Here is a 13,571-nt window from a genome sequence, read left to right on the forward strand (position 1 = left end):
CGGGCCCAGCCGCTCCGCAGCATGTGGGATCCTCCCGGACCGGGGCACGAACCCGTGTCCCCTGCATCGGCAGGCGGACTCTCAACCACGGCGCCACGAGGGAAGCCCCCTCATGCTGTCTTTGATGCAGATTCATGTTCACCATCTTCTTCCTCCCAAAGGTCCCTGTCTCTCTATCCTCCCCTCTCACACCCCTGGGGCTGGGAACCTTCTGACCTTTCTTCTCCCCATACAGCACCTGTCAGGGTCCACCATGCCTGAGGCAGCCCCAGGTCGATGAAGGAACCAGGCTGCCTCTGACCCATCTCTCCACTGCGCTCTCAGAGGGACAGGACTTGCTTCCCTTGGCCTCAGAGCTCTGGTCCTTCCCAAGCACTGTCCCCGCTGAGTGGTCAGTCAGGAGGCACCCCATAAATAACTCCAGCCCGGACTCTGCCCCCACTGCGGTCTTCACCCACTGCATGGGTGGACGCAGGGTAAAGCTCACCTTCTCAGTCCCTTGAGTCCAGCCGGGTGGAGCCTGGGGGCACAAGAGAACAGCCCACAGAGCCTCTAGCCGGTCCCCACACTCAATCAACTGTTGTTTTCTCAGAGACATCACCTCCCCTCTCTGATCCTGCTTCCTCTTACCAAGTAGGGTCAATAGTTTCTACCCCTGCCCCCAGTGGACACCTCTGAGGGTTCCATGATCAAATGGGTGAGGTTACATTTATGAATTCCTCCAATAGGGCTGGTGTTTAATAACCACCGGAAAAATAGTAGCAATTATAGTTATTGCTATTTCTTCTGTCCTGCCCAGTACAGGACCGAGCACACACTAGTTCCCCAAAGTTGTGTTGTTTAGTCTTGCAGAGGTTTCACAAAGGAAATGGGTTTTGTTAAGGGTTCAGAAGAATGGGGTGGGGGGATCATCCCGCAGTGGAGACTTCAGGGGAACTCCAGCTCCCAAACCTGCTGCTATGAATGTGGCCACGTGGGCCAGGGTTTCCCCAGAACTGAAGCGGGACACGGGCTGTGGAGCGGAGGACTGGGTTGTTTTCCTGCCCATGGGTGAGCATTTTCTCTGGTGGGGTCCGAATCTGTGTCGTGTCAAGGCCTTGAAGTCTGAACGTCTCGGTTACTTCCCCCAACACTACCAGCGCCAAGCCCTTATCTGGGCTATTCTCCCTGCCCGCTCCACTGTCCTGTCAACACCTCCCCAGGCTCACCTTGTCACCTCCACACCCAGCCTGGGGCAACTCTCTCTGCTCCGAGCCCTCTCTGGTAGCTTTATTCCCCAAACCTCACTTCTCCCGTTTTACAGAATGAGTTGAGGCTTCATCTCTTGAGATGCCCACACCGTCCCAGAGCTGATTCCTGTGGGTTTGGGTCCTACGGGGCCAATCCTCCACCCCTGCTCCATGTACAGAGTACAGGCTTCAGATAATGACTGCTCCAACCCGGGCCTCTTCTGACAAGGGCGCTGGCTGAGGACAGGGGTGGCCCCCTCCTCAAGCCTTTGGATGGTGGAAAGAAGGAACACCAGCTTTTTTCTCTCCCCAGTCCCCAGCCAGGGGTGAGGGAGCCAAGAGAAGTGAGCCCCTCCCTGCTCTGGCTTCTGCTTTCTGGCCCAGCTGTGGCCAAGCCTGAGTCAGCCCCACGGGACCATGCTGGTGGATCTGGAGGGTCTGGGCTCTGGAGCCTGAGAGGGGGAGGGGGTGGAGGTTGAGAATGAGGGGGGCCCGGGCCAGGCTAGGGGAAAGGGCCCGGGCTGCTCAGCTGCTGCCCGCTCCCAGGCCAGGGATCACCTCACCAGAGCATGGGATGGGGAGGCGGGGTTCCCGGGCTAGGACCAGGGGCCTGGAGCACCCTGGCGGACCCCAGAGGGATCCGTGGACCCATAGAGATCCTCCTATCTCTTGGTCTCTCCGTGTCTCTGTCTCTAAGCCCCCGCCTATCCTCCGCCCAAGGTGCTAAAGCCCCAACCTCACAGGGCTGGACGGGGCTGATTACAGGGAAGTGTCGGGGAAGATCGAAGGGCAGCCCGTTGTCCAGGGGATTGGGGGCCCAGAACCTGGCGGGCGGTGGGATGAGGGTGGGGTCGGGGTGGAAAGAAAGACCCAGAGAGAGAGAGAAAGTAGAGATCCCTGGAGACGTCAGCCCCGGCCCCCGAGAGGCGTGTGCACCGGGAGGCGGGTCCGGCCTGGGGGCTGGGCCACCGCCTGGTTAAAGGCGGCTTCCTCCCCGGAACGCTGCTCCCGCCGTCGCACTTTCGCCCCCACTGTGATGGCCTCGTCGCCTCTCCTGCCGTTCCTGCCTCTCCTGCTGCTGCTGCTGGAGGTCGCCGCTGCGGCGCGGGCGTCCCCGCTGGAAATACTCCCCGAGGGGGCGGCCCCCTGCGAGGTAGAGAAGGCGACGCGGCGGTCGGGCCGGCGGGGACCAGCGCCCGGGCGAGGTGCGCGCGGCTCCTCCCGCACCCCAGACTTCGACGGGGATGACCGGGGTCCGGAGGGGACGCTGCCCGGGTCGGTGCCGGCCGCCCCACCCCCACCCCCGCTTCAATCCTGACACTTTGGCCATACTTTCCTTTCCCTTTCCGTTCCCTAACTGGAGTCTGAGTCGCTCAGCTGTCCCCCCACCCCATCCCCCCGCAACTCCCCCCGCCCCCCCAGGGTGCATTGAGCACCTACTGTGTACATCTGGAGCAGGAATCAGAGTCTCCTCTTTTAGGCCAGGGGAAGCCAGACTAGCTACGCGGCTTGCGCGTGGCCACCGCATTTATTAGGGGCTCCTTATTGGGTGCATTTCGGCCGGGGAAGAGCTCGCGTGCTCCTGGTGCGGAGTAAGCAGATGCCCTGGACGCTGAACGACTCGCTCACAGACGCGACCGCCCGCCACCCCTCAGCTGTAGTCGGAAGTCAACACCTATTAGGCGCCGCCTCTGCAGTAGCCTTGGGAGGGGTTCAGTGGGCCCGTTGAGAGGAAGAATAAATGAGTCAAGCGGGTATGTAGGGCCTTGCTCAGCTCAGGGCCAAGGCTCTAGGGATGAAGTGGAAACGAATGAGCCTGCCTTAGTGGTATGCCTCATGAGAAGGCAGGATTGCGGCAGAGACCAGAAATGTGCATGCCTTGAATTCTTACTGCATGGCGTCCCCTGGGTGAGGAGTTTCACGTCACCTGGAGGAAGAAAGCAAGACTTGTGCGTTCATTAACTGCCTACTGTTTGCAAATCTTTGTCACATCCATTCTGCAGACAGACTGACATTTAGGAATATTTAGGAATGCCATAAAGTCTCAGAGTCAGGATTCCACCTGGCAAGGTCTGGAAGGAGTGTGAGATAGAGCACCTACTGTTTGCAGCTCCCTTCCTGCAAGAGAACCAAGCAGAGCTGCATTTGAATCACATCCCTCCCTTCCATGCAGGCCGGTGAGCTGTGCCTGCAGGCGCCCCTCTGGAAGTCTGACCCTCCGCCCATCAACGTGAGCCTCTACTATGAGTCACTGTGCCCCGGCTGCCGGTACTTCCTGATCCGCGAGCTCTACCCGACGTGGCTGATGGTCTGGGAAATCCTCAATGTCACGCTGGTGCCCTACGGAAACGCTCATGTGCGTGGGTACAGGTGAAACTGAGGCCCGTGGCCAGGGGAAGGGGGTCGGGGGGGCAGCCAGCACTCACCCCACTGCTTTTCAGGAACAGAACATCAGCGGCAGGTGGGAGTTCACGTGCCAGCACGGCGAGCAGGAGTGCAAGCTTAACAAGGTGGAGGTGAGCAGCACCCAGAGTTCCCGGGGGGGGGGGCACGAGGCTGGGGAGACTGCCCACCATAAGGAAAATGGAATCAAGGCTCACAAGGGATGGACTGCAACCAGCTCCGTCCCTTGCCTGTGCGCCTCCACTTAATCACGTCTTCATTCTCCGCTTCATTAGTGGACACTCGTGGTTATTCCCGGAGTGGTCTTGGGGTGCTCTGGGCCACCCTCACATCCTTGCCTGTCCCCCCCCCCCCCCGCCCACCAGGCCTGCCTGTTGGACCAGCTGGAAAAGAGCGCGGCCTTCCTGACCATTGTCTGCCTAGAGGAAATGGATGACATGGAGAAAAATCTGAAGCCGGTGAGCAATGCCCCTCACTCAGCCTGGGTCGGAGGGCCCTGGCCTTCCTGCATCCAGACAGACCCAGGTTCAAGTGCTGGCCACGACTACCACTCTCCGTGCAGCCCCAGGAAAACAGCCTCCCCTCTCGAAGCCTCGATCTCTGAATCGAGAGAACGAAGATCTTCTGGGGTCGTGGGTAGATCAGGGAGGGCTTCCTGGACAAGATGGCTCCGAGCTGGGCTCGGACAAACAGGAATGTGCAGGGACACAGATGGTGACCCTTCTCTGGGGTAAGGAGATGACAGGACAGGCCCACTTAACTCCCTGGGGGGTTATGAAAAAGAACTCCCAAAGGAGTGACTCATCTGCCCTGATTGTTTATTCATTTATCAAACATCTGGGCTACCCAAGAGACCTGAGCCACCCTGAGACACCTCCAGGCCCTGCAGAGTCATAGTATGGAGTGCAAAGGATGAGGGGACACTCAGGAGACTCAGGGGAAGGGGAAGGAAAAGTGCTCCTGGCAGAGGGAAGAGCAAGTACGATGCTCTCAGGAAAATAAAACACTATAGGGCTCGGGCTGCGGGTCTGGTCTTATGGGAGACAGGAGCAGCCTGAGCCCCTGCCTTGGGGGCCTCCACTCAGGCATGTATTAAGCACCCATTGTTTATGGGTATTGCTGCGTCCCTGTGAACCCAACTGTCTCCTGTTGCTAGTGAGGAAACAAAAGCTTGGCTTGGGTTGGGGGGTGGTGCTAGTGGGAGGACCGTTGGGGAGATAACAGGGAGGAAGCTGAGACAATACCCCAGCCGGCCAGCTCCCCCTCTGCCCTCAGTGCCTGCAGATCTATGCTCCGGAGGTGTCCCCTGACTCCATCATGGAGTGTGCCACAGGGGACCGTGGCATGCAGCTCTTGCACATCAATGCCCAGCTCACGGACGCTCTGCAGCCACCCCATGAGTATGTGCCCTGGGTCGTCGTCAATGGGGTAAGAACTCTTGCAGCTCTCAGGTCATCCCCCAGGCAGGGACTGGGTTGATGGATGTGACCCCTGGGCTGGAAGGCAGGAGGCAGGGGCCAGACTTGGGGCCATTTGCAGCCCCTTCTGGGCCGAGCACGGGTCGGTTGGGGCAGGTGGGACTTATGACCTCCTGTCTTGCTTGTGCAGAAACCCATGAAAGAGAAGGACCAGCTCTTACACCTCGTCTGCCAGTTGTACCAGGTAAGCTAGACAGGGAGCAGAGGGACTCAGCTGGTGGGGGCAGGGTCTCCTTTCAGGACCCCAACTCGTGGCCATCTCCTCCAGGGCAAGAAGCCGGATGTCTGCCAACTCATAGCCAGCTCCCACAAGGAAGTCTGCTTCAAGTGATGGCCGGTGCCCTGGGAGGGAACTGATGCAGGAAGAACAAGATCCCACCTGCCCTCATTTTTTGATCCCTGACTCAGCAGCCACTACTTATCATCCAGATAACTTCTACACATTCCACGAAGCCGAGACTCAAAATTCTGCCCTGAGATCAAGAATCTCGCCCCACTGAGAACGGTGCTACACTGAAACTAGTTCAATAAACACTTCTGGATGTTGTGGTTCATTTGATAAGTCAGCAAATCCCCTTTTCCTGGATCTGCACAGTGCTGGAATCCCTGAGAAGCCCCCTGTCCAGGGGATGCAGAGCCAGACAGACATTCCTAGTCCCATGGGGGCAGGGATGGGCTAGAGGGGGAGGCACCAGCACTAGAGAACCCAGAGGAGGAGTGAACGTTCTGCATAGGGAGGAGGGACATTGGGACTGGTGTTTTGAAGGGTGACTAGGAGTTCATTGGGCAGAAAATGTATTTATTAATTCAACAAACATCCCTAGCTCCCCTTTTTTGTTGCCTCACATTGGGTGTTATGGGTTAAGCCAGAGAATGGTAACTGGAGCCAGGCAAGGCCAGAGGATGGGGCAGGGACCTTGTCTGGGGAGTTTGAAAGAATATGTTCACTGGGGGGGGAATCATGGCGTTTCAGGGAAGGGGAACCAGTGTAAAAAGGCCCAGACAGCAGCAAAATCAGGAGTTAGAATGGCAGGCTGAGGGACTTCCCTGGTGGCGCAGTGGGAATCTGCCTGCCAATGCAGGGGACACGGGTTCGAGCCCTGGTCCGGGAAGATCGCACATGCCGCAGAGCAACTAAGCCCGTGCACCACAACTACTGAGCCTGTGCTCTAGAGCCCGCGAGCCACAACTACTGAAGCCCACATGCCCTAGAGCCCGTGATCGTCAACAAGAGAAGCCACCACAATGAGAAGACGGCGTACCGCAGCGAAGAGTAGCCCCCGCTCTCCACAACTAGAGAAACCCCACGCGCAGCAACGAAGATCCAACTCAGCCAAAAAATTAAAATAAATAAAAAAATAAAATCTCAAAGAAAGTCCTTCCTTGACAGGTTTCATGGGATTTGCCCTGATTATTTTACACAGGTGCAGCAGGTGTTCAGTTTGCTTTACTGGAAGTTTCTGTAAGGAATCTCAGGGTGGACTTCTAAAAGCCTCTATCATTTGTTAACTGGAGATAACAACTCGAGTTTCACCTGCAGTTTCATCTGTGCCTTTTGGTGAATTTCTCTCTTCTTTGATGTCCCCAAAGTATGGCAAGGATCTTGGTTGGCCAGGCTGGACCTGTAGGGCTGACCCTCAAGCCAGGGACAAGCCAGTTTTCCCGTGAGGGTTTTGTAAGCACTGGCTCCCAAAAGTCCAACTTAGTTTCTTGAAACTGGCTGGTGAAACTGTATCTGGAAACAGTCTGTCTTCCAGGAGGTGGAGCTTAATTCCACCCCCCCCCCCCCCAACACTCTAGCCCTGAGAGTGGACTGGATTTTGGAACTCAATTCCAAAGAGTAGGGAAAGGGAGAAATGGTAACCTGACAGTGGAGTAGAAACACCTGGCAGACGTCCCTTAATCACGTGAGCCAGCTGAGCCTCACGTGACCCTGGTTAACATCATGTGATCCGAGTTAGAGGCACTGGGGTAAATCATGTGATATCACACGCACCATCTGACGCAAGGAGGACACCACCTCTGTGGGATTCTCCCCAAAAACCCAGAACCCCAGTCTAACCACAAGAAAACAGCACCCGAACCAAGATGGAGGGACATTCTACAAAATGTCCCACTGGTCCTCTTCAAAAGTGTCAAGGTCATGAAAAACAAGAAAAAACCCAGAAAGAATCACAGACCAGAGGAGCCTGAGGGGATGACTAAACGCAATGTGGTGGGATCGTGGCCAAGTTCACACTTGAATGAGTAACTGGAATTAGGATTGATAATGCTGTCCTGTGGTTCCCTAACATCAGCCAATGCACCTTCAGGAATTTGCCAAATAGAATTGTATCACAGGGACTTCCCTGGTGGTCCAGTGCTTAAGAATCTGCCTTCCAATTCAGGGGATGGGAGTTCGATCCCTGGTCGGGGAACTAAGATCCCACATGCTGCAGGACAACTAAGCCCGCGCACCACAACTACTGAGCCCACGCTCTCTCGAGCCCACACACCACAACGAAAGATCCCACGAGCTGCAACTAAGACCCAAACGCAGCCAAAAATAAAATAAATAAATAAATACTAAAAAAAATTTTTTTTAAAGAAATGTATCACAGAGCTAAAAAATACAACCAAATACTGAATGTAACAAAAAAGAAGCAGAGTGGCATGGACATATATACACTACCAAATGTAAAATAGATAGCTAGTAGGAAGCAGCCACATAGCACAGGGAGATCAGCTCGGTGCTTTGTGACCACCTAGAGGGGTGGGATAGGGAGGGTGGGAGGGAGACGCAAGAGGGAGGGGATATAGGGATATATGTGTATGTATAACTGATTCACTTTGTTATGAAGCAGAAACTGACATACAATTGTAAAGCAATTATTCTCCAATAAAGATGTTAAAAAAAAAAAAAAAAGCAGACCTCACAGATATAGAGAAGAAGCTAGTGGTTACCAGTGGGGAGGGGGAGGGGAGAGGGGCAATATAGGGGTAGGGGATTAAGAGGTAGAGACTGTTAGGTATAAAATAAGCTACAAGGATATATTCTACAACACGGGGACTATAGCCAATATTCTTTTTAATTGTATTTTATTTATTTTATTTTTGGCTGCGTTGGGTCTTTGTTGCTGCACGTGGGCTTTTCTCTGGTTGTGGCGAGCGGAGGCTACCCTTCGTTGCGGTGCGCAGGCTTCTCATTGCGGTGGCTTCCCTTGTTGCAGATCACGGGCTCTAGGCGCGCGGGCTTCAGTAGTTGTGGCATGCAGGCTCAGTAGTTGTGGCTCGCGGGCTGTAGAGCACAGGCTCAGTAGTTATGGCGCATCGGCTTAGCTGTTTCGTGGCATGTGGGATCTTCCCGGACCAGGGCTCGAACCCGTGTCACCTGCATTGGCAGGCGGATTCTTAACCACTGTGCCACCAGGGAAGCCCAATCTTTTTTAAAAAAATATTTATTTATTTGGTAGCACCAGGTCTTAGTTGTGGCAGGTGGGCTCCTTAGTTGTGGCACGCAAACTCTTAGTTGTGGCATGCATGTGGGATCTAGTTCCCTAACCAAGGATCGAACCCAGGCCCCCTGCATTGGGAGCGGGGAGTCTTATCCACTGAGCTGCCAGGGAAGTCCCACCAATATTTTATAATAACTACAAATGGAGTATAACCTTTAAAAGTTGTGAATCACTATATTGTATACCTATAACATATCATATTATACAACTATACTTCAATTAAAAAAAAAGAAATGCATCACAGTGAGGGCACTAACCAAGCTCCTTTTTAATTAACTGACTAGGGTACTTATGCCTACAAAATCCCTTCTAAAAATTAACACAACACTGTAAATCAACTATACTTCAGTAAAATAAGTTTTTAAAAAATCCCTTCTACAATACAACATAACGTCATATTTGCATTTTATCATATTCACAAGTTCTACCTACACTTGAGGAGGATGTACTGGTGTACATCTGAGGCAGAAATCTTGGGGCCATATCTTAGAATCCTGCCTCTCACACCTCCTGGTGTAGAAAAATACAACAAAACATAGCGAGAAGTAAAAGCCTTCTGAATTACAGACCAATAGGTATGCAGACAGAGTTTAGTGGCTCCAAATCTAAAATTCCAACCATGGTTCAAGAGGAAACACGGTGTAGGGGAAATAAAATTTAGAATTTGATTTTGGGAAGTTTGTCCAGAATGTCAAAGATTTGAACACTAGGTTAAATTGAACACTAGGTTAAAGTAACACTAGGTTAAATGAAACAATACTTAGTTACCTATTTAACCAAAGTGACAATAAAAGATGTGACAGGCAAATACAGTAACATAATAAAAGAAAAAGCTCCAGCTCTTTTGAGACGACTCAGTTTTCCTAATTAAAGACTTGATAAAGACAACATTTTGATAAAACAGAATCTTTGTTTTCTATATGAATTACTTAACAGGTAAAGAAAAATCTCTTACAATAATCCAAGAAAATGTTATTCTTTTAACAGAGAAAGAAAGTCAAATTCTAGTTTTGCATAGTCACATTATTGATATTAAAGCTCATTGTTGATAACCAACAAGGACCTACTGTACGGCACAGGGAACTATACTCAATATCTTGTAATAACCTATAATGAAAAAGAATTTAAAAAGGAATAGATAGGTATATATGTATGTATAACTGAATCACTTTGCTGTACACCTGCAACTAATGCAACATTGTAAATCAACTATATTTCAATAAAAACAATTTTAAATAAAGCTCATTTTTTAAATTCTTATAATAATCCATTTAATTTTTGCCAATTTGACCACACAAGATAAGATTTCCTCTTTCTCCCTCTCCAACTTTCTAAATCCATTTAGGTTTTTCTCCTTTATTTTCCTCTTTTGTATTTTGAGACAATCACTAAATACCCTTAAACAAGGACAAAATTACTCTTCTTTTTCCTTCCTAAGAACGCATCCTTGGACTTCCCTGGTGGCTCAGTGGTTAAGAATCCGCCTACGCAGGGGACAAGGGTTCAATCACCGGTCCAGGAAGATATCACATGCCGTGGAGCAACTAAGCCCGACTGCCACAACTACTGAGCCTGTGTGCCACAACTACTGAAGCCCACGCGCCTAGAGCCTGTGCTCCACAACGAGAAGCCACCACAATGAGAAGCCCGCGCACCGCAACGAAGAGTAGTCCCCGCTCGCCGCAACTAGAGAAAGCCCATGCACAGCAACGAAGACCCAACGCAGCCAAACATAAATAAATTACATTAAATACTTGCTAATTAAAAAAAAAAAAGAGCGCATCCTTCATACCTCATACTCTTTCCTGCAGAAACACATCTTATTTTCCGTGCACACTTCACATACAGAGTTTTTTTTCTGTAACTTTATTATTCCTAGCAGTTTCATTTACTTACATTGATTATAATTCATAACCCTAAGTTCCAGTGAAAACTAGGAAGCAAGCAATTGTAAACTGCCTGTGGCCATACCAACATTCTATAGTAGATTAGCAAATTTATGAATACATCATTTCATAATTTCTAGAAGCATATGCTTCCTTATAATACAATTTTTTGATGTGGCAAAGGACGTGTTTACTAACGGAAACATCACTAGTCCCTTTGTAAAAGTTAAGAAGCCAACGAGATAAACTTATGTTTAGTGATTAATATTTCAGTATTTTCTCATATTTGAAGATTATCTACATATTCAATGAATATCCACCATTTCACTTAACTTAGTATAAGGTTTCAAGTTTCCAAAATGATTCTGGAAACTTTTTTTTTTTTTTTTTTTGCGGTACACAGGCCTCTCACTGTTGTGGCCTCTCCTGTTGCGGAGCACAGGCTCCGGACGCGCAGGCTCAGCGGCCATGGCTCACGGGCCCAGCCGCGCCGCGGCATGTGGGATCTTCCCAGACCGGGGCACGAACCCGTGTCTCCTGCATCGGCAGGCGGACTCTCAACCACTGCGCCACCAGGGAAGCCCTAGAAACATTTTTTTTTTAATTTATTTATTTTTGGCTGTGTTGGGTCTTCGTGGCTGCACGCAGGCTTTCTCTAGTTGTGGCGAGCAGGGGCTACTCTTCGCTGCGGTGCACGGGCTTCTCATTGCGGTAGCTTCTCTTGCTGCGGAGCACGGGCTCTAGAGCGCAGACTCAGTAGTTGTGGCGCACGGGCTTAGTTGCTCCGTGGCATGTGGGATCTTCCTGGACCAGGGATGGAACCCATGTCCCCTGCATTGGCAGGCAGGTTCTTATCCACTGCACCACCAGGGAAGCCCTAGAAACTATTTTTAAGGAGACATTATAAAACAAAATTATTGTTGAGAAGTTCACTTATAAACTTTTATCCTATTTACATTTATTACTTAACTTGTTTTTAACAATTATGCTTAAATTATTCATGAAAATTTCATGAGTCATTAAATAGCTAGCCACAATCTTGTTATTTTTCTTGTTGATAAATCAAGCAAGTATCAAAAATCACAGAAGAATGTAAAAAGTTAAATAGATGACCTCCTTTATTTTAAAATTTACTATTGTGCTTGATATACTTCAAGCAATTAACTTTTATTGTCTGTTTTGTTCTTAGTTTGAATTTACAGTTTTATAATCTAAACATCTAGTAGAGACAGTATGACTAATCAACTTACATAAGCACTTTTTTTAAAGCCAATTAAATAGAGCTCTTTTACAAGTTAATTTTTAGCAATACTTCCCAGAGGTAGAAGAATAGCACATGTATATAGACAAACATAAACCTAGAGACAGAAGCAGAGATCTTATAACTTTTATTTTTAAATTTTAGCCATGAGACAGGTACAAGAATTTTAAACTCATTATTGAAGAAAAAAAAAATTTGGATCCAAAGTGTGTTTCTGGCAGATGGATCAAGTTACTAATATTTGTGAAGAAGCCTTTTTAAACTTTTTTTCTTGCCGGTGTATTTCCAAATAGCCCTCTGAGTACATAGTTCCATTTTAGCTTAGGAAAGAAGAAGGCCTTGAAAATAGTTCCAGTCAGGCTCTGAATGTCTCCAATAAAGCCAATTTCTGACATCGAGTTCCTTTTAAAAAAAAAATCCTTTCAATACCTTATCATCAGGTTTCAGCCCAGACAAACAGTAAATTTTCCCGGCAGTATTGAACTCCCTTTTTTTTTTTTTTTTAACTTCTTTTTTTAACCAAAAGCATACCAAGTGATTCAAAACCAAAACCAATCAGGCTTCTATGACTAAACCATAGAGGGGTCCCCAAAGAGGGTGCAAAAAAGGCAGCTCTCTCAAGTTCCACAGCCACTCCCAAAGATGGGCAGAAGAGAGAAAGACTTAGACAATTCCCCTCAGAGGCTGGCAACAGTGGTCCAGTAGTCGGTAGGACCCTAGCCACAAATGGGGTGCAACCCACATTTCTTTCTGGCCATCTACATATTCTCAGGGCTCTCACCTGATGGTTGGACATGTAGGACCAAAACCAGCATGGCCTAGCAGACAGAAAGCCAAGCCAAGCTCTCGGCACACAAGTCTCTGGCTGAGACTGACACACAAGACAGATTAACAGGGGAAAAGCATAAAAAATTTATTTACATGTACGTGGGAGTCTTCGCAAGAAAAATGAAGACCCAAAGACTTGTTATTTACTAGGTTGAACAGAGCGTCAACTGCAGAAAAGCAACTAAAATACATGGGGGAGACTAAAGGAAGATAAGAGTTATTTCAACAAGACCTGTTTGTACAGATTTCTCTCAGCTTTGACTCCCTGTCTCTGGGGATAAGAGGGTTTCTTCCTCCCAGTAGAGGGAGGGCACCTTTGCCATGGGAATTTTATTTCCTGCTTTCAGTAAGAAAAAGGAAAGACCAAGAGCCCTTCTTGCATCTTGCAGTCTTACTAATGCCTTTAACTCAAAATAATCAATCTGCCAGAGGAGCATATTTTGCGGTGGCATGTTCTGAAAACTCCTTCAACAGAAACACCCAAAATCACAGGTCTAGACGTCAAAAGCTGTTCCTCCTGGTGGGCACTCAATTCTTAATGGATTCTCCATTGCTTTTCAGCCAGTAAACCAGTAATACATTGATAGAGATTGCCAAATGGTCAGACCATAAAGCCAAATTCCCAGTCCCTGATGCCTCTAATGCTGGTGACATTACCCATCATAAAAACATCAAAAACAAGGCACCTATCTAGAGAGAGGAAAACACAGATGAGAAAAATAGAGAATCAGCGAGATTCTCTTACCTCTTGGAGTTGCCAGGGCTTCAGCCACCATGAAATGCACTTCTCTGCTGAAAAAGTTGACCTGACTCTGTTTCGTGAATCATAATTTGACTTTTCCCCCTCTTTTAACCATTTTGGAGGTTTTCCACAAAAATGCAGTAAAATCTGGAACCTGGAATACCAGACTGAGTTACTTGACAGCAGTAGGAAGTGTTGAAGGATAATTTTCCCAAAAAAGGTAAAAATCACGACTCTCATACAGAAATAA

The 13,571-nt window shown here is 49.2% G+C and overlaps 1 protein-coding gene across 1 annotated transcript; it reads left to right on the forward strand.

The window, feature by feature from the left end:
• The first annotated feature begins 2,185 nt into the window (after positions 1-2,185).
• On the forward strand, positions 2,186-5,672 carry IFI30 (IFI30 lysosomal thiol reductase). Its single transcript, XM_067733233.1, has 7 exons — positions 2,186-2,382; positions 3,403-3,585; positions 3,671-3,745; positions 3,998-4,090; positions 4,908-5,060; positions 5,241-5,294; positions 5,379-5,672. The coding sequence occupies exons 1-7, from the start codon at positions 2,266-2,268 to the stop codon at positions 5,439-5,441; spliced, it is 738 nt and encodes a 245-aa protein (XP_067589334.1). The 5' UTR covers positions 2,186-2,265; the 3' UTR covers positions 5,442-5,672.
• The last annotated feature ends 7,899 nt before the right edge of the window (positions 5,673-13,571 follow it).

The sequence above is a fragment of the Pseudorca crassidens genome, chromosome 3, assembly GCF_039906515.1.
Source record: "Pseudorca crassidens isolate mPseCra1 chromosome 3, mPseCra1.hap1, whole genome shotgun sequence".
Classification (NCBI taxonomy): domain Eukaryota; kingdom Metazoa; phylum Chordata; class Mammalia; order Artiodactyla; family Delphinidae; genus Pseudorca; species Pseudorca crassidens.

Excerpts from the sequence above, each read along its gene's own strand:
- IFI30 (XM_067733233.1), top strand. The coding sequence starts at position 2,266 with ATGGCCTCGTCGCCTCTCCTGCCGTTCCTGCCTCTCCTGCTGCTGCTG. Across the intron at positions 3,586-3,670 it reads TGCCCTACGGAAACGCTCAT|GAACAGAACATCAGCGGCAG; the intron begins GTGCGTGGGTAC and ends ACTGCTTTTCAG. Across the intron at positions 3,746-3,997 it reads GCAAGCTTAACAAGGTGGAG|GCCTGCCTGTTGGACCAGCT; the intron begins GTGAGCAGCACC and ends CCCGCCCACCAG.